A 22110-nucleotide genomic window follows, 5' to 3' on the forward strand; every position below is an offset into this window, starting at 1 on the left:
GATGTCAGAAGTCTTACTTTACCCTATTTCTGTTTTTTTAGAAATACCAATAATTTCAGTAGCGTTTCAGGTAATGGTTGAAATTTCACACATGGATCTGGAAGTATGTGTAATAAAACTTTTACAATTCTAATGTGTTTTCTAAGGGTTATGACAGCGAAACTCACAGTCTTTTCAGTTTAAAAATATTTAAAAAAGAAAAACAACACTTTGGGGCCAAAGACAAAATTCATTTACTTGTCAACTAAAATTTCTTTACTTGTCAACTAAAATTTCTTTACTTGTCAACTAAAATTTCTTTACTTGTCAACTAAAATTCCTTTACTTGTCAACTAAAATTCCTTTACTTGTCAACTAAAATTCCTTTACTTGTCAACTAACATTCCTTTACTTGTCAACTAAAATTCCTTTACTTGTCAACTAAAATTCGTTTACTTGTCAACTAAAATTCCTTTACTTGTCAACTAAAATTCCCTTATGTGTCAACTAAAATTCCCTTATCTTGTCAACTAAAATTCCTTTACTTGTCAATTAAAATTCCTTTACTTGTCAACTAAAATTCCCTAATTTGTCAACTAAAATTCCTTTATTTGTTAACTAAAATTTCTTACTTGTCAACTAAAATTTCTTTACTTGTCAACTAAAATTCCTTTACTTGTCAACTAAAATTCCTTAACTTGTCAACTAAAATCCCTTTACTTGTCAACTAAAATGTCTTTACTTGTCAACTAAATATCCTTTACTTGTCAACTAAAATTCCTTTACTTGTCAACTAAAATTCCTTTACTTGTCAACTAAAGTTCCCTAACTTGTCAACTAAAATTCATATACTTGTCAACTAAAATTACTTTACTTGTCAACTAAAATTCCTTTATTTGTCAACTAAAATTCCCTAACTTGTCAACTAAAATTCCTTTACTTGTCAACTAAAATTCCTTTATTTGTTGACTAAAATTTCTTACTTGTCAACTAAAATTTCTTTACTTGTCAACTAAAATTCCTTTACTTGTCAACTAAAATTCCTTTATTTGTTAACTAAAATTTCTTACTTGTCAACTAAAATTCCTTTACTTGTCAACTAAAATGTCTTTACTTGTCAACTAAATATCCTTTACTTGTCAACTAAAATTCCTTTACTTGTCAACTAAAATGTCTTTATTTGTCAACTAAAATTCCTTTACTTGTCAACTAAAATTCCTTTACTTGTCAACTAAATATCCTTTACTTGTCAACTAAAATTCCTTTACTTGTCAACTAAAATGTCTTTATTTGTCAACTAAAATTCCTTTACTTGTCAACTAAAATGTCTTTACTTGTCAACTAAATATCCTTTACTTGTCAACTAAAATTCCTTTACTTGTCAACTAAAACTCCTTTACTTGTCAACTAAAGTTCCCTAACTTGTCAACTAAAATTCATATACTTGTCAACTAAAATTACTTTACTTGTCAACTAAAATTCCTTTATTTGTCAACTAAAATTCCCTAACTTGTCAACTAAAATTCCTTTACTTGTCAACTAAAATTCCTTTATGCGTACACTAAAATTCCTTTACTTGTCAACTAAAATTCCTTTACTTGTCAATTAAAATTCCTTTACTTGTCAACTAAAATTCCCTAATTTGTCAACTAAATATCCCTAACTTGTCAACTAAAATTCCTTTACTTGTCAACTAAAATTTCTTTACTTTTCAACTAAAATTCCTTTACTTGTCAACTAAAATTTCTTACTTGTCAACTAAAATTTCTTTACTTGTCAACTAAAATTCCTTTATTTGTTAACTAAAATTCCTTTACTTGTCAACTAAAATTCCTTTACTTGTCAACTAAAATTTCTTTACTTGTCAACTAAAATTCCTTTACTTGTCAACTAAAATTTCTTACTTGTCAACTAAATATCCTTTACTTGTCAACTAAAATGTCTTTACTTGTCAACTAAATATCCTTTACTTGTCAACTAAAATTCCTTTACTTGTCAACTAAAATTTCTTTACTTGTCAACTAAATATCCTTTACTTGTCAACTAAATATCCTTTACTTGTCAACTAAAATTCCTTTACTTGTCAACTAAAATTCCTTTACTTGTCAACTAAAGTTCCCTAACTTGTCAACTAAAATTCATATACCTGTCAACTAAAATTACTTTACTTGTCAACTAAAATTCCTTTACTTGTCAACTAAAATTTCTTTACTTTTCAACTAAAATTCCTTTACTTGTCAACTAAAATTTCTTACTTGTCAACTAAAATTTCTTTACTTGTCAACTAAAATTCCTTTATTTGTTAACTAAAATTCCTTTACTTGTCAACTAAAATTCCTTTACTTGTCAACTAAAATTTCTTTACTTGTCAACTAAAATTCCTTTACTTGTCAACTAAAATTTCTTACTTGTCAACTAAATATCCTTTACTTGTCAACTAAAATTCCTTTACTTGTCAACTAAAATTTCTTTACTTGTCAACTAAATATCCTTTACTTGTCAACTAAATATCCTTTACTTGTCAACTAAAATTCCTTTATTTGTTAACTAAAATTTCTTACTTGTCAACTAAAATTTCTTTACTTGTCAACTAAAATTCCTTTATTTTTCAACTAAAATTCCTTTACTTGTCAACTAAAATTCCTTTACTTGTCAACTAAAATGTCTTTACTTGTCAACTAAAATTCCTTTACTTGTCAACTAAAATTCCTTTACTTGTCAACTAAAGTTCCCTAACTTGTCAACTAAAATTCATATACCTGTCAACTAAAATTACTTTACTTGTCAACTAAAATTCCTTTATTTGTCAACTAAAATTCCCTAACTTGTCAACTAAAATTCCTTTACTTGTTAACTAAAATTCCTTCATGCGTACACTAAAATTCCTTTACTTGTCAACTAAAATTCCTTTATTTGTTAACTAAAATTTCTTACTTGTCAACTAAAATTTCTTTACTTGTCAACTAAAATTCCTTTACTTGTCAACTAAAATTCCTTAACTTGTCAACTAAAATCCCTTTACTTGTCAACTAAAATGTCTTTACTTGTCAACTAAATATCCTTTACTTGTCAACTAAAATTCCTTTACTTGTCAACTAAAATTCCTTTACTTGTCAACTAAAGTTCCCTAACTTGTCAACTAAAATTCATATACTTGTCAACTAAAATTACTTTACTTGTCAACTAAAATGTCTTTATTTGTCAACTAAAATTCCCTAACTTGTCAACTAAAATTCCTTTACTTGTCAACTAAAATTCCTTTATTTGTTGACTAAAATTTCTTACTTGTCAACTAAAATTTCTTTACTTGTCAACTAAAATTCCTTTACTTGTCAACTAAAATTCCTTTATTTGTTAACTAAAATTTCTTACTTGTCAACTAAAATTCCTTTACTTGTCAACTAAAATTCCTTTACTTGTCAACTAAAATTCATTTACTTGTCAACTAAATATTCTTTACTTGTCAACTAAAATTCCTTTACTTGTCAACTAAAATTCCTTTACTTGTCAACTAAAATTCCTTTACTTGTCAACTAAAATTCCCTAACTTGTCAACTAAAATTCCTTTACTTGTCAACTAAAGTTCCTTTACTTGTCAACTAACTAAAATTCCTTTACCTTTCAACTAAAATTTCTTTACTTGTCAACTAAAATTCTCTAACTTGTCAACTAAAATTCCTTTACGTGTCAACTAAAATTTCTTTACTTGTCAACTAAAATTCCTTTACTTGTCAACTAAAATTCCCTAACTTGTGAACTAAAATTCCTTTACTTGTCAACTAAAATTTCTTTCTTGTCAAATAAAATTCCTTTACTTGTCAACTAAAATTCCTTTACTTGTCAACTAAAATTCCTTTCGTTTGTTTCTTTTTGGCAACATGCTTGTTCATTACGGCCTTGATCTTTCTCCAATTGATGTCGGTGGAACCAGCTATGTGCAGCAGTATCAGCTGGTTGACCAGCTCTTGGAAGGTCGCGGCCTTGACTTCCCGCTGGTACCACTTATTGAGCAGCTTGCAGATTGTGCGCTTTTTGTTGTTCTTATAGTGCTCCTTCCATTTGCTGACCACTGTTTCGTCGAAGTCCAGACGGTCGAAGACGAACTCCCACTCTTCACCAAGACATTCGACCAGAATGCAGGCGACTTTTCTCTCTAGTTGTACCTTCCCGATGTTGAGGGGTATATTGAAGAACCACGGATCTGAGATAAAGATGTAATTAAAGTGTTAAGCAATCAAGCCTAGACTGAGGATGTGTGTTATAACAGGAGAGGTCAATTCATTATTATATGGATCATCACATACCTTATTTTAAACCATATAGTTTGCTTTCATTGGATCGATAAGTAAGATCTTATTAGTTATAGATTAGTTCATTTCTATTTGTATTGAAATTCTATTTTTTGTTGTTGTTCAGAATTGTCTAATTACTTCTACGATGAGGTAGGGGAAATTTTGCAATATATTTTGACCATTTTTTGTATAGACCAGAATATTTCACACAGTAAAAATACCTTTTTAAATAAATTAATCTGTTTCACGGTAACACTGTCAGCATGATGGTATCCGGCTACTGATTTATTTGTTGTTTGGAGTAAATTTCATGGCAATAAAATAAAACAACTTCTTATATTAAAGAACAAGGATAAAAAATCACCCGAAGCATATTTACCAAATTAAAATGTGTTTTTAAATTTCTGCTTTTCGACTAGCAAAATCAGGAGATTTAAACAAAAATGTGGCATTTCTCAATCGGAAGTGTTGATCGTGAATTCTGATAGACAGCGGCTAAGGTTATGAAATGACTCGTTAAAATTCATGGGTTTGGTGTCCATTGTGAAATAAACCCACTTCAATTCAAACTATACTATTGTGATAAACAAACACTATGACAAAGTCGGCACATCCGAGATGGAAAGACTCAGGACAGTCCTAAAAACTTTAGTTTTCCATCCGATTTAAAGACGAACGGATGCATATTTGAGGTTTCAAATGCTCTGCATCCAAACCAAGATCTCCTTATTACAAGATATGCTGGGATTTATAGATGTTGAAACAAAATTTAGAAGAATGCATTTCTTTAAAAAAAAATAACAAAGGTTAATTAAACAGAAAAGTAAACCTTACCAATATCAGGTGTCTCTTTGCTATATGCAGGAATTGTTTGTAGTCTGAAAGCACAAAGAATGATTCATGTTGAAAACTCTTATTTAGCCATGTTTAGAAAGTGTATTGTTTATTTTGTCGGAATATTTTATTTTAGAACTGCCTGTAGAATACAGTCGATTAGTTAGCCTAAAGCCACAAGCTGAAACAATTACAGCTGAAGAATAGGCAAGCTTAAACTAAATGCAAAGAATTCATACAATCCCATATTTACCACTTTTACAAAGACTAAGAAGGTATTCAAAAGAGTAGAGATGCGAGGCATGGACTAACAGAGACCCCCCCCCCCCAACCCCAGAAGAACTCGGGCCCTAGAAATGAGATGTCTACGCAGGCTCCTAGAGATCTGGTAACTAATGAAGAGGTCATGAAAGGATCAGTAAAGTGATTGGTCCCTTTGTGATTCTACTGAGCATTTTCAAAACAAGAGAATTCAGTTATTATAGGCAAGCCATAAGAACTAACAGCCTATCCAAAAGTTTAATGTAGGGAACAGTGACAGGAGAGAGATTTCGTTTCTTCATGGTAACATACGTGGTCATGACGGCCTTGATCTTTCTCCAATTGATGTCGGTGGAACCAGCTTTGTGCAGCAGTATCAGCTCGTTGACCAGCTCTTGGAAGTTAGCGGCCTTGACCTTCCACTGGTACCACATATTGAGCAGCTCGCAGATTATGCGCTTTTTGTTGTTCTTATACTTCTCCATCAAGCGGCTGACCACTGCTTCGTTGAAGTCCAGACGGTCGAAGACGAACTCCCACTCTTCACCAAGACATTCGACCAGAAGGCAGGCGACTTTTCTCTCTAGTTTTACCTCCCCGATGTTGAGGGGTATATTGAAGAACCACTGATCTGAGATAAAGATGTAATTAAAGTGTTAAGCAATCAAGCCTAAACTGAGTATGGGTGTTATAACAGGAGATGTCAATTCATTATTATATGGATCATCACATACCTTATTTTAAACAATATAGTTTGCTTTCATTAGAAAGTAAGATCTTATCAACTATAGATTAGTTAATATCTACTTGTATTGAAAATATTTTTTTTCTTTGTCATAATTGTCTAATTACTTCTAGGATGGGGTAGGGGGAAATTTTGCAATACATGTTGGCCTCTTTTGCATAGACCAGTATATTCAACACAGGAAAAAAACGTTTTTAAATAAACGAATCTGTTACACGGTAACACTGTCATCATGATGTTATCCGGCTATTGATTTATTTGTTTTATAAAATAAATTTCATGGCAATAAAATAAAACGACTTCTTATATTAAAGAAGAAGGATAAAGCATTGAAGCATATTTACCAAATTAAAATGTGCTTTTAAACTCCTGCTTTTTGACTAATAAAATCAGAAGATTTAAACAAAAATGTGGCATTTCTCAATCGGAAGTATTGATCGTGAATTCTTAAAGACACTGGCTAAGGATATGAAATGACTCGTTAAAAGCATGGGTTTTTGGTGTCCTTTGTAAAAAAAAACCTCACTTCAATTCAAGCTATACTATTGTGATCAACAAACACTATGACAAAATCTTGCCTTGGTAATAGCACATCTGAGTTGGGTGGACTCAGGACAGTCTTAACAGTTTTCTTTCCATCCGATTTAAAGACTAACAGATATGTATTGGAGGTTTCAAATGCTTTGCATATAAACCAAGCTGTCCTTTATACAAAATATGCTGGGTTTTATAAATGTTGAAACAAAATTTAAAAGCGTACATTTCTTAAAAAAATAATAAGGGTTAATTAAACTGAAAAATAAAACTAACCAATATCAGATGTCTCTTTGATATTCGCAGGAATTGTTTGTAGTCTGAAAGCACAATGAATGATTCATGTTGAAAACTTTTATTTAGCCATGGTTAGAAAGTTCATTGTTTATTTTGTCGGAATATTTTATTTTAAAGCTGCCTGTAGCCTACAGTCGATTAGTTAGCCTAAAGCCACAAGCTGAAAAGATCATAGCTGAAGAACAGGCTTTAGACAGGGACGTAGCAAAACTGAGGAAATCTTTAATCTTAGACTAAATGCGACAAACACATACAACCGCATATTTACCACGTTTTATAGACTAAGAAGGTATTCAAAAGAGTAGAGATGCGAGGCATGGACTAACACAGACCCCCCCCCCCCTCCCCACCAGAGAAGAATTCGGGCCTTGGAAAGAAGATGTCCATGCAGGCTTCAAGAGATCTGGTAACTAATGAAGAGGTCATGAAAGGATCAGTAAAGTAATTGGTCCCTTTGTGATTCTACTGAGCATTTTCAAAACAAGAGAATTGAGTTAGTATGGGCAAGCCACAAGAACTAACAGCCTATCCAAAACTTTAATGTAGGGAACAGTGAAATAGGAGAGAAGGAGAAGACAAAGACACGATTGGGTGAAGGACATCAAGGATAGGACTCGGCTATCCGTTGCAGAAATAGTCAGAGCAGCAGAAGATTGAGGAAAAAATTGCGTTACATTATGAGAAAATGAACTCCAGTACCTCTACAACCCAAACAAGGGTCGAGGAACAATTAATTGATTGAAGATAGTTAAACAAAACTGAATGATTTTTTAAAAACTTAATATTATTAGAAGCTAATATCTCACATCTTACAACCGTTAACACTTTATTGCTGCATCTTACCCTCTAGACGAGACCAATTTGTTCTTGCAGTTCTCCAGACGATGACCAAACTTATCCCCGTCACCCATAGATTCGGTGGTCCCATTGCTCAACACAAAACTGGTTCTGTCTAGTTCTTCAGGAGGCAACCCCAGATTCACATTGAACTGCAAAAACAATATTTGATGATTGAAGCTGCGCATTAGAAAACGATGAACTCGCTTCCTATCACATGACTCTAAAAATATATTGGGGGTAATACAAACGATATTGATTAAATTAAAAAAGACGTAGATATACCTTGTCTGTTGCTGTATTCTGAGGAATATTTTTTGTTATGACCGACACCCGATTCACGAAGGCCACTGGTGAAGCTACACCATCTGAAAAATCTGGCATGGCTTGCGGTGAAGGTTTGGCAGGATTCGGTTTCTTACCAATACCAAATAGTTTGTTTCTGAAAGTAATTAGTGCACTCAGAGGTAAAGCTGCACGTGAAGTTACAAATTATTTTTATGTTATTTGTATAGCTCATGTTCATTCTTAGTGTTAATCTACATTAAAAAGGATGAAACTGATACGTTGGTATGTTGGTATGTCAACCCTTTCAGAACCGTACACGAACCATAACCCTGGTCTAAACGCTTTAGCTTTGTTCAGTAATGATCATCCATTGCAGATGCCGATTCCTCGCCGTTACGAAAAGTCAGAGACACAGAAATGATATAACATTTGTAATTCATTTTTTTTCCTTTAATTAATTACTAATCAAATCATTACATGTGTTGTAATCTATCCAGGGCTATGTAAGATACTACCTCGCTATTTGTAGTTTTCCGTAGGAAAGCTTTTTTCTTTTACAAGATAGGGTTGTTAGATCTAAGCTAGCCCTTTTTTTTTACAAGATAGGGTTGTTAGATCTAAGCTAGCCCTTTTTTTTACAAGATAGGGTTGTTAGATCTAAGCTAGCCCTTTTTTTACAAGATAGGGTTGTTAGATCTAAGCTAGCCCTTTTTTTACAAGATAGGGTTGTTAGATCTAAGCTATCCCTTTTTTTACAAGATAGGTTTCCTAGATCTAAGCTAGCCCTTTTTTTACAAGATAGGGTTGTTAGATCTAAGCTAGCCCTTTTCTTTTACAAGATAGGGTTGTTAGATCTAAGCTAGCCCTTTTTTTTACAAGATAGGGTTGTTAGATCTAAGCTAGCCCTTTTTTTACAAGATAGGGTTGTTAGATCTAAGCTAGCCCTTTTCTTTACAAGATAGGGTTGTTAGATCTAAGCTAGCCCTTTTTTTACAAGATAGGTTTCCTAGATCTAAGCTAGCCCCTTTCCTTCATACTGATTTGGGACAGTCAGTAGATTCACAGAGTTCACTGGCGAAGTGCTAACAATAAAACACTAGCTCACACGAAAAGATACATAGAACAACCTATCAACCATAATAAGTAGCAATTAGACACAGTAGATAGAGATCTCGTTCACTGGAAGACTGAGATTCATGTAAGCTTTGAAACTCACCGTTTCTTTCAGACTTTTTCTCCGGAGGGGGCTGGGGGACTTGAAATTTTTTTGTCGGGTGGAGGGATTTATTTTCCATGTAAATTATATTTCGTTAGGGGGGGGGGGGTAGCCACTGAAAGATGCCTGAAAGAAACTCTGAACTCAGTTGCCACATCTAAAGGATTGACGATTGAGACAGGGAGATTGAGTGTATACGTCACAGAGAATGATTGAACGTCATAGAGAACGATTGAACGTCACAGAGAATTATTGAGCGCAGAGTATAGTGTGTCAGTAGAACGTGAGATATGGAGAGATACAAAGTCTGGACCTGAGACATTGCAGGTCTGTTGATTTTCACGTGATTCTTTGAAGAATTAAAGTGTTGTAATCTCAAACTTGCAGTCAGAGTGTGTTTCTTTATATGAGTTTGATGAGTCGGTACCAAATGAGACGTCCACAGCCTAGAGACGTAATTCCTATACCGTGGACGAATACATACACGCAGTGGCGTAGGCAGGGGGGGTTAGGGGGGTCATAACCCCCCCATAGACCCCTCGGTATATATATATATACAGTATGAGGGGGGGTGCAAATCGAAAGTTTGTCCCCGGGTAAAAATTGGAACCCCCCCCCCTCCCTGAGACGACCCTGGCTACGCCACTGCATACACGACAAGTGGTTAGACTCCTCAATCGCATGCGGGTGTTGCAGGTAGAAGTTGCCTAATGCTGAAATGTTATTGTGTGTTACGACCCATATTTTCTTAAGTAGGTCACTCAACAATACTGCGAAAAACTAAGCAACCCTTTAAAAAAATGTGCTGTAGCTAAACTTATTCTAAAAAAGACCAGATAACTTTGTATGCTTATAAATAATAAGAGGATAGCATTTTTAAATTTCTTGTATGAAATCAAATCAATTAAAGGAAAGGACAGTATTATAGTAGGTTTCTAGTCTGGACTTACTGAATCAGACGATGCATTTCGTGTTGCGTCATTGAAGATGACGGGTTGTGTGTGGAATTTACCTTGAGTTAATCTTTCATATTTTCAATAGTAAAATTATTATTATCAGATATTACCCACATAATTTAATATTTTACATGTGACCTGCCATCAAGACATCACTCTAAGTCTAAAGGGATACGGTGTTTTGTTAACGGTGTCCAGCTTAAGGCTAGTCAGCCATGATTTGTTTGTAGACAATCTTCTACATATATGTTGCTATTTATAGCAATGGCGGCTGAGATATGTCATAGGGTTAGTTATGTTAAAAACGTTTTAACATTAATTATCACTAGAATCTATTTTATAACAAGTCTAATCTAATTTAATTTTATCTTACAATATTTCAGCGACACATTAACATTATTTTTATATAGACTTTAGCACGGGAATATATATATAAAACAAATAGTTTAAGCAACCTACATTAGTTTATGTGTTCCTTTTTTCGTTTTTTTGTCCATCAATAGATCTAGATCAGGGGTTCCCAACCTTTTTAAAACGTTTTTCTTAACTCAGCTTCGCGTTTGTTTGTTTGTTTGGATGTTTGTTGTTAAAATTGACATCGAAAATTAGCCCACTTCTGATTGCTCTAGAGACCTGAAATTTGGCATGCATGCTACTTTCGCCTAACAATTTCAGATGCAATCATAAAAACTAGCAATTAGTGACCGTAATTAGCTTAATTTAATTACGCCCCAAGGACCATAAAATTGAGGACATGATTTCTAAAGATACCGACAAGACTTGAGGCCTATTGACACAGTTACTTCGGCCCCAATCGATGTGAGCGCGCTGGCCGTGATCGTATAGTGGTTAGTACTTCGCGTTGTGGCCGCGACAACCCAGGTTCGAATCCTGGTCGCTCAAGATTTTTAGTCCGTGTATTTATAAACACTTTTTTAAAAACCACGTTTTTCATGTGTAGCAACGGACTAAAAAGGAGAAAATAAAATACTTAAAAAAAACTTTTTAAAAAACCACGTTTTTTATGTGTAGCAACGGACTAAAAAGGAGAACTGACACGATAACACATTGTTAACGGTGACACGGTTGGTACGCTGGGCATGCTAAAATACACATAAACACGTTTTTCCTTAACTCAGCTTCGCGTTTATTTGTTTGTTTATGGGAGATTTGATCACGTGATTCGTGAGTAGATCTCCACGCCAGCAACGTAAATTACACCCTTTCTCTCTTTAAAGCGTATCGGTCGCTCAAGATTTTTTTAGTCCGTATATTTAAAAACACTTAGTCAAGTCATACTTAATCAAGTGATTAGATAAAGTAGAAAATAAACTATATAAAAAACTTTTTAAAAACCACGTTTTTCATGTGTAGCAACGGACTAAAAAGGAGAAAATAAAATACTTAAAAAAACTTTTTAAAAAACCACGTTTTTCTTGTGGACTAAAAAGTAGAAAATAAATTTTCATACATTTGATGACAAAAAACGTGGGTCGGGCAGATGGGTCGGGAACTTTGATGGTGAACGTACCCACGTTTTTTGTCATCAAATGTATGAAAATTTATTTTCTACTTTTTAGTCCACAAGAAAAACGTGGTTTTTTAAAAAGTTTTTTTAAGTATTTTATTTTTACTCTAGAGCACATTCTAAAATACCGGTAGGGTGGCGGGCACCATCTATTTTAAATCGACAAACTCCTTTCTTCTTCTTCTTCTTCGTTCTTAATTATTAGTGTTGAAGGGGATCGAGATTTATCTGCCAGTGGGTTTGAACTTGAGACTTTGTTAGAATTTATCAACCATGAGCTTTTTGCCGACTCGACCACGCCTCCAACACAATTAAGCGTTACGTGTCAACTGGTTATGCGCCATTGAGACCATTGACTCCGATTTCAGCCTGCTTTTCTTTTTGGATTTGCTTCCATAGCCTTTGCCCAACCAAGAACAAGCTACAAGGCAGCAGTTGTTTGATTTTTGGAGTTGTCTCTCCTAGAAGAGTGGCTGTCCCCAGCTAACGAGCCTCATCTGCCCGAGGGTTCGAACTCGAGACTTTTCGGTTTAGCAACCATGAGCTTTACCGACTCGACCACGCCGACCCCTAAAAAACATTCATCCGAAGCATATATACTAAGTTAAAATGTATTTTTAAATTCCTGCTTTTTGACTAGCAAAGTCAGAAGATTTAAACAAAAATGTGGCTTTCTCAATTGGAAGTATTATTGGGAATTGACAAAAACTCCTTTCATAACTTGTCATTTTCCCATAATTTCTTTTCTTATTTTCTTATTTTCTTATAGTCATAATGTATTAATAAATAATAAAATAAAATGTTCAAAATAATAAAATTATTTGGCATTTTTTTTTTCAAATTGCATTTACAAAACGTAAATAGTGCAGTCTGGCTCGCCGCTAGACAAGTTGGGACAAGTATCGAACATATTTAATAACCCTAGACAGTCAAAACAATAATAATTAAAACTGGAACAAATGAATAAAAATAAATCATATTTTAAAATAATGTTCATGAAAAAAATTCTGTCTCTGTCGAATAGTGAGAGGCGGGCACATACGAATCGTTCAGCGGGCACCATGGCGCCCGCGGGCACAGGGTTGGGAACCCCTGATCTACGTGGCAAAGCAGGGTCGCAACCTTGCCGGTAGACGGCGACACTAGCAAGCCGGTTAACACCATATTATTATTAAGTAACGTACAAGGATACATAACAATAAAATGTCTAGATCTGAATTCTTTTTTAGGCCTCGAGTCGTATATATAGATAAAAGAAGCATAATCGTACTTTCCTTATGTGGGAAGATTTAAATGTACATTAGGAGACTATACAAGAAAAGAGCAACATACATTTTTAAGTTATTTTAAAATATGATATAGACAAAAATTAGTTATGATATAATATAACGAATTAAGCGTAGAGAAGTACGTAAAGGGAAATAACTCACCGTACGACTACTCGCACGACACAATGAACCTTACGGCAAAACAAAACCCACACAATCCCACACCCCTTCTTAGCAACCACACGAGGGAAAAAAATATTACCTAATCGATTATCCACCCCTAGTTACTCACCCCACCCTATTATTATATTAACCAACCTCACCCACCACCCTCGGTCCAGAAAAAACTGCAGTAGGCCGTTACCGCATTACAGGGTCTGGATTAGGGAATGGGTTAGGGTAGGGAATGGGTTAGGTTTAGGTTTAGGGAATGGGTTAGGTTTAGGTTTAGGTTTAGGTTTAGGGTTAGGGTTAGGGTTAGGGTTAGGGTTAGGGTTAGGGTTAGGGTTAGGGTTAGGGTTAGGGTTAGGGTTAGGGTTAGGGTTAGGGTTAGGGTTAGGGTTAGGGTTAGGGTTAAGGTTAGGGTTAGGGTATAGGTGCAGGTGCAGATGAAGGTGCAGGTGCAGGTGCAGGTAAAGATACAGTCGCAGGCATAGGCTTAGGCGTAGGCGTAGGCGTGCGGGTTGGAAAAGCTACCATCTAGTCTCTATCTATATTTCAATACTCCTTAACCCATCTATTTTTTTCCTCCTTTCAGTTCCTTGTCGTTATGCTTTTACTTTCTTCTTGCCTCGCACGGTCTCTCCCTATCAATTTTATCCTTTTCATTTTCTCCCCCGCGGTCACACCTTCTTAGTTACAAAAGCGCCATACATGCTTATTGGTGTGTTATTTGATTTATAAGTTACTTATATTTTATATTTTTAGACTTATTATAGCGCCGGATTTTAATTAAAAAGTACAAATCATTGTACTTATTACAAGCTTTTATTACAAACGATTATGTAACTTGTTTCTTCTTTCGTCAGTCTAGATTGAAACGCCCGAGTGAAAATTCGGGCACTTCTAAGCGATAGATTCGGTTCATAGTTGGTACGTGGTTCAAGACATGAAGACAATGCAACATGACATTAAATTTGACTTAATTAGATGCCTAATTATTTTTTAAATTAATTAATTAAAATTTTGTCCAAATTTGTAGACTGTCTCATCAAACTATTCCGCACTATTAGACACTCGTCTTCACGTTCATTAGGTGCGCATGGTTTTCAGTCATGCAATTATTGTACAATTTAACAATTTAAAGTAGCCTACTGAAAAAATAAACCGCGAGTGATCTCCCCTAAACTTTGTCGAATATTCTTAAATAACTTGGAATATAGACATGATTTTTAATTACTTTAACTTTTAAAAATAGAATAGAATCTTATAGAAAAAAGAATTGCGCACCAAGCGAACGCCAAAACAAAATGTCTATAATAGTGTGCAATATTATTAGTACTTTATAAATTTACATGCGTTTTTTTGAGAAATCGGAAATAGCGTAAATTAGTACATTCGGTCAACGGAAATTACTCAAAATTTGACAGAAGGTAGAGAATTAGATCTTTTAATTACATGTGAAATTTAATTAAACTATCTGAAATAGTACTCAAGTTATAGGCTTTTGAAAAATTCAAAGTAGAAAAAGTACCACTTCCGGTTATCGGAAATCGCTCAAAAGTTAATACGGAACTACGATTTTGATAAAATACTTATATATGAAATTTAATCAACCTAGCTGTAACGGTACTCAAGTAATTGTGTTTACACACAGACAGACACACACACACACAGACTCACAGACATATGGACAAGATTGCGAAATTATGTTTTTCCGTATCAGTGAGGTGTAAAACGTCGAGATTTGTAAAAATCTCAATTTTTTTGCACGATTACAATACTTTCTCTATACTTCGTATATACGAGAAAGTAAAAATCATAAAAATCGTTTTTTTTCACAAGCTTTTATGTAATAATGCACTAAATAGTAGAAAATAAATTATACACGACTATTTAAATAACCATAAAGAAAAGCGTGGATCTCTTTCTAAACATTAGTAAAGGTATCCAATAAATAGGGCCTACTTAAGTTACCCATGCTTTTCTTTAAAGTGAAATAGTAGTGTAAACTGGTAGACTTGTCCCTGAGGGGGGGGGGGGAGGGGGGGGGGGGAGGGGATGCCTGAAAGAAACTCTGATAGTTTTACTATGTTATTACTAATAGATCTACTTGCTTGTTTCAATCGATTAAGATGTCAGAGCCCCGCTCACACTGTGTTTACATACACCTCTGCACGCGGGTATATTTCAGGTGTTTTGACCACAGGTGCTTTGACCATAGGGGGTTTGACCATAGGGGGTTTGACCACAGCGGAGCTTTGACCATAGGGGTTTTGACCATAGGGGTTTTGACCACAGAAGGGGTAAACTTTAATATTTGGATTTTAAAATAGAAATTATAAACTGTTATTTGATTTAAACTTATGATACAATTAATACGATTTCATACATGTTTCATGATAGTCAATTAATATAAATGTACTAAAACAAGTAAAGAACGATATTTTAGTCCCCATATAAATACTGGTGCTAGGCCTCAGAGATTTATTTTAGATATAAATGAAATATAAATAATGCGACATAAAATAAGTTTCACAAATAAATAATGTAGATGTACTTGAAAATACGTAGCATATATAAAGGATAAAAAAAACATGCCAACAGTATAGTCAAGTAAATAATACTTGCATGGTTAACTAAAGGACAGATGAATTAACTTATTATTACATCCTGCCGCAATTTTAAAATAATTACACAACATTTGAAATTAATCCTTACCTTAAATGGACAAAGCGCTTGTTATCAAACGCCAGTATAGGACAAACCACCTGTGATCAAAGACTCTACGTGGACAAACCACCTGTGATCAAAGACTCTATGTGGACAAACCACCTGTGATCAAAGACTCTATGTGGACAAACCACATGTGATCAAAGACCCTATGTGGACAAAACACCTGTGATCAAAGACCCTATGTGGACAAACCACCTGTGATCAAAGACCCTATGTGGACAAAACACCTGTGATCAAAGACTCTATATAGACAAAACACCTGTGATCAAAGACCCTATGTGGACAAACCACCTGTGATCAAAGACCCTATGTGGACAAAACACCTGTGATCAAAGACTCTATATAGACAAAACACCTGTGGTCAAAACCCATATGGTCAAAGCCCCTATGGTTAAAACCACTATGTGGTCAAACCACCTATTGTCAAACCCCCTATGGTCAAAGCACCTGTGGTCTAAGGTCCGCGCACCAGCTGTTAATAGTGTTATCAACCAACAATGTTGGTAACAAGCTACCTTGCAGCCTAAAATAAATTCCTTTTATCAAGTAGTTGAAAACAGCATCGATACTTCACCATATGACCTAATTTTGGAATAATTATTTGGGAATCGCTGTGTCGGGATTTCCCATGTATAAAATAAACATCCGGATTGTGGCTAAAAATAGTTTACAAATAAACTTGGTTTGGAAATTACCTTATAAACGTAGGCTGTTCTAGTTATAACATCATTTGGCGTTAAATAATATTTATTCACGTTAATCAAACAGGAAATAAAACTGAAATTGAAATGCATCTAATAGTTTCTACTGTAGGACCAAATATAAGTTGATTTAATTTATTTTAGATAGTAAATTAGTTTCGAATATTCAATGCGAACAAAGAATAGGTTTATAGCATGTAGAAGCTTATGTTTACACCATCGTATCAATTTTATTTGATCAAATAAACTAGGAAATATATGTGTGTGTTCTAGAGGATGGGAGATCATGTGATTAGAATATAAATGGAAGTAAGCATACGCTTACAGTGGCTATGAAGCTGTTTAGAAAATTTCACTAACCTGACCCTAACATTGGCCTTAACTTTACCCTTTGACCTGTCGCTGAACCTAAACAGTAACCCTAACCCTAGCTCTGACTATAACTAAACTTGTAGCCGGCTGAGAATATGTAGACATAATGTTGTATATGAAGACCTAAAGTTATATATGTAGACATAATGTTGTATATGAAGACCTAATGTTGTATATGTAGACATAATGTTGTATATGAAGACCTAAAGTTGTATATGTAGACATAATGTTGTATATGTAGACAGAGTGTTGTTTATGTTTTAATAAGAGCACCAAACCGTGTTTAAACTTTTTAAAAAGCCTTTTATTTAACTCACTAAGCATATGGTAATATGTGTGCTTGTGACTACGGTAATGATTGAATATTAATTTAACACAGTTCTCGTTGTTCGATTGCGCTGAAAGTTGGCGCAGTGGTGGATCTTAAATGGCAATACAAGAATATTATCTAGTTTTGAATCTTACCAGATAATTCAATTCAAAATTACTCTATTCAATGACTATATACAGTAATTACAGGGGAGATAACAAGCTGAATAAAATACTAGCGATCGCATGATCAGGGTGCTGCCAAGTGTGAACTCTTTTCACGGTTGAATGATTTTGTGCCCTATCATCGACCACGAACTAAACAGGGCCAGACAACTCACTTTTAGTTACCACGAGCTACTGGTTGGTTTTAACGTAAATATGTTTTAACCGAAGCATATGTAGTGTCAACTATAGTACAAACAAATGAATAAAAAATGTATAATAAGTATAACAAAAACATGAAAGAAAAAGGCTTTTATTTCAGTCACAAATAAAAAAAAATTCACAAATTAAAAAAAGCACTAAAAAGGTAAAACAAAAATGGTGTTCTGCACCCAACATGGTAATCTTTGTAAATATCTAAAAAAAAAGCCATAGAAAATGAGACCAGACAAAACCATGGATACTGAGCATTTATTTTGGACAGTGCACAAGTAATAACAGAACAGATGAAGAGATTAATAAATAAATTATTGGGACGGTTAGTGTTATTAATACTGGCAAGCATTGTTCGAAACTATAAAACATTATATTTTCCGACCACAAATCTAGAAAAAGAAAATGCTAGATGGCAAGAAAAAGCAGCAGTTACCAAACCAAAATGTAAATATGCTCAACAACATAGAACTGTTAGATGTGATGCAGACCATTTTTTTTTAAAAAAAAAAGCTTACGATTAGAAAAAAAGATTAATTTTTTTTACTTTTAATTATTTGACACTTTATCATTGTAAGACATTTTTTAAAATTTAAAATTTAAAATGTACTTTCAAGGTTAATACATCATTGCATGTTTCTATGTTAAATAAACCTTTATAATATAATACCAAATAATTTTGTCAGTATTTGTTAGATTATGAATGCGATTTTGTTAGTTTGTTAGTTTTTTTGCGTTTTTCTCAAAACGTCATATTTCATTCTTCAAATCACTACTCCTTAGTTAGTTCTGCATGTATTGTCATGAAGCTTAGCCTGATTATTCTTCTACCATATATAAACAACTTCTATGAAGCATTTTTAAGGCTTTATCTTACTTAAGACTTTATGGACTGAATAGAGACAAATTTGAATACATTTGAGCTTTTTTAAACAGTGTATGATGGCGGAGATTTGTTGCTGTCCTATACTCCACAGGGAGTGATGAGGATTAAGTAAGTTAAGTAGGCCTATATCTTGTAGCTGCCTTCAGTAATCACAAGATAGGACACTTTGTACCTGTCTAACGAAAAATGGATAAAATATTATATTGAAAATCTTTGAACGTATTTTATTGTATAGAATCGGCGTGGGGCCTGCGATGAAGTACGGTTTGGTACCTATAATATATTTAAAGATGAGGTGTGGTGGTCAATGAAAATGTTATATAAGTTTATATCGGTGTATAAAGTCTCAACGGTCTATATGGCGAATAACAAGTTGGCACGTATACTTAATTATGTTGGAGTAAATCTCTCTCGGGAGTCTCTTCCAACACTAACAATTAAGAACGCAGAAGAAAAAAGAAGTTCTATAGGTTACTGGTTGTGTGTTACGCGTATAGTCTAAAACATACGAATCATCATATAATAAAACTCCAAAAAAAATATTTCTTATGTATTTTTGAAAATATTTTCGTAAAATTTAAATACTTTAAATTTAACACAAGAGCATAAGTAATATTTATATATTAGTACTATGTAATTATTACAAAGTTTAAATCGATTAAGTAATATCGTAAAATGTTATAAAATGTCCTTTTAAGTTCTAATCAAGCAGCAATATTTTGTTATTTAGCCCCGACAGATCCTCCTTTAGGGCTGGCCACTAGCATCAAGATTCCAGCAACTAGGGCCAGGATTAGGGCCACGATGGCCAGGACGAAGGAGAATCCATACTCACGGTTGCTGGGAAACATGGCGACTTTGCTGTTGGCACCGAAGACAATGACAGCAATAAGCCAGGACACCGCTGAAAACACGTCATTATTGAAATGTATATATCAACGACTTTATAGTTTTAAGTGGTATTTTACAATCATTTCCCAGGGGGTATATATATATATATATATATATATATATATATATATATATATATATATATATATATATATATATATATATATATATATATATATATATATATATATATATATATATATTTGTATATATATATATATATGTATATATATATATATATATATATATATATATTTATTTATTTATTTATTTATATAGCTAGTGTAGTTACAAAACAACATTATATTGTCTGTAAACAAGGACAAGTTCAAGGTCAGAACAGAACTGAGTTATTTATAGTTATTATGAAACTAATGTGGCGTAGCTGGTGTTACTAAAATATAATTTGACTTGTAAACTAAATGAAAATGGACAAGCTATTAATAGAGACTTTGCAATAATTGGTACCGAAATAGAATAGTTTGATCTTGATAGCCATTGTTGACAACACCGGGTGTACAGCTGGGTGTGTGTATATAAGCAGCGATACTTTTGGGTATGGAGAGAGAGAACCATCGGATGCAGACATGCATAAAGGTAGAGAATGGATTGAATGCAGAGACAAGTGTTAGTAGATCGTGAGAGACGGAGTGATACAGTTTGTGGACCTGTGACAGTGGAGGTCTGTTGAGATTCACCTAATTATCTGAACTGTAATTATTCTTAAAGAAATAAAGTTGTGTAATCTTGAACCTGCGGTCAGGGTGTGCTTCTTTATATCAGGTGGGTGGATAAGTGCCAAAAGAGGTGAAATAAACTTTATACATTACGAAATGAGTTGTGTGATAATGGTAAGAGATATGGTCATCGATAGTTTCTCAATAATACCTCAGTAGCTTTGGAACATAATGATGCATAAATCTTGGGAAAAATAATCCCCAAGAGGTTACCTGAGAGGGTTCTTGGTGCTTTGACCATAGGGGGTTTGACCATAGGGGGTTTGACCATATGGTCAAAGCACCTGTGGTCCGCGCAACCCTGAGAATATGAGTACCACACCTGAAGACTACTAAATTACCTGAGAATATGAGTACCACACCTGAAGACTACTAAATTACCTGAGAATATGAGACCACACCTGAAGACAACTAAATTACCTGAGAATATGAGTACCACACCTGAAGACTACTAAATTACCTGAGAATATGAGTACCACACCTGAAGACTACTAAATTACCTGAGAATATGAGTGCCACGCCTGAAGGCTACTAAATTACCTGAGAATATGAGTACCACACCTGAAGACTACTAAATTACCTGAGAATATGAGACCACACCTGAAGACAACTAAATTACCTGAGAATATGAGTGCCACAACTGAAGACTACTAAATTACCTGAGAATATGAGTACCACACCTGAAGACTACTAAATTACCTGAGAATATGAGTACCACACCTGAAGACTACTAAATTACCTGAGAATATGAGTGCCACGCCTGAAGGCTACTAAATTACCTGAGAATATGAGTACCACACCTGAAGACTACTCAATTACCTGAGAATAATTAAGAGTACATCTGCTGTAATATACTAAATTACCAGAGAATATGGGTGCCACAGCTGTAGGCTACTAAATTACCTGAGAATATGAGTACCACACCTGAAGACTACTCAATTACCTTAGAATATGAGTACCACACCTGAAGACTACTAAATTACCTGAGAATATGAGTACCACACCTGAAGACTACTCAATTACCTGAGAATATGAGTACCACACCTGAAGACTACTAAATTACCTGAGAATATGAGTACCACACCTGAAGACTACTCAATTACCTGAGAATATGAGTACCACACCTGAAGACTACTAAATTACCTGAGAATATGAGTACCACACCTGAAGACTACTAAATTACCTGAGAATATGAGTGCCACGCCCGAAGACTACTAAATTACCTGAGAATATGAGTACCACACCTGAAGACTACTAAATTACCTGAGAATATGAGTACCACACCTGAAGACTACTAAATTACCTGAGAATATGAGTACCACACCTGAAGACTACTAAATTACCTGAGAATATGAGTGCCACGACTGAAGACTACTAAATTACCTGAGAATATGAGTACCACACCTGAAGACTACTCAATTACCTGAGAATATGAGTACCACACCTGAAGACTACTAAATTACCTGAGAATATGAGACCACACCTGAAGACTACTAAATTACCTGAGAATATGAGACCACACCTGAAGACTACTAAATTACCTGAGAATATGAGTACCACACCTGAAGACTACTAAATTACCTGAGAATATGAGTGCCACGCCTGAAGACTACTAAATTACCTGAGAATATGAGTACCACACCTGAAGACTACTAAATTACCTGAGAATATGAGTGCCACGCCTGAAGGCTACTAAATTACCTGAGAATATGAGTACCACACCTGAAGACTACTCAATTACCTGAGAATAATTAAGAGTACATCTGCTGTAAGATACTAAATTACCAGAGAATATGGGTGCCACAGCTGTAGGCTACTAAATTACCTGAGAATATGAGTGCCACAGCTGTAGGCCACTAAATTACCAGAGAATATGGGTGCCACAGCTGTAGGCTACTAAATTACC

General features: G+C 34.2%; 1 protein-coding gene across 1 annotated transcript; it reads right to left on the reverse strand.

Moving 5' to 3' along the window:
- Positions 1-218: 218 nt before the first annotated feature.
- LOC131949130 (uncharacterized) lies at positions 219-10736 on the reverse strand. The gene is made up of 7 exons (XM_059310900.1): positions 10699-10736; positions 8065-8221; positions 7786-7931; positions 6922-6965; positions 5679-5997; positions 5106-5149; positions 219-4180 (listed from the first exon to the last, which is right to left on the reverse strand). The coding sequence occupies exons 1-7, from the start codon at positions 10734-10736 to the stop codon at positions 3813-3815; spliced, it is 1116 nt and encodes a 371-aa protein (XP_059166883.1). The 3' UTR covers positions 219-3812.
- Positions 10737-22110: the final 11374 nt, after the last annotated feature.

The sequence above is a fragment of the Physella acuta genome, unplaced genomic scaffold (genome assembly GCF_028476545.2).
Source record: "Physella acuta isolate Inbredline_101_S28 unplaced genomic scaffold, ASM2847654v3 ptg000674l, whole genome shotgun sequence".
Taxonomy (NCBI): Eukaryota; Metazoa; Mollusca; class Gastropoda; family Physidae; genus Physella; species Physella acuta.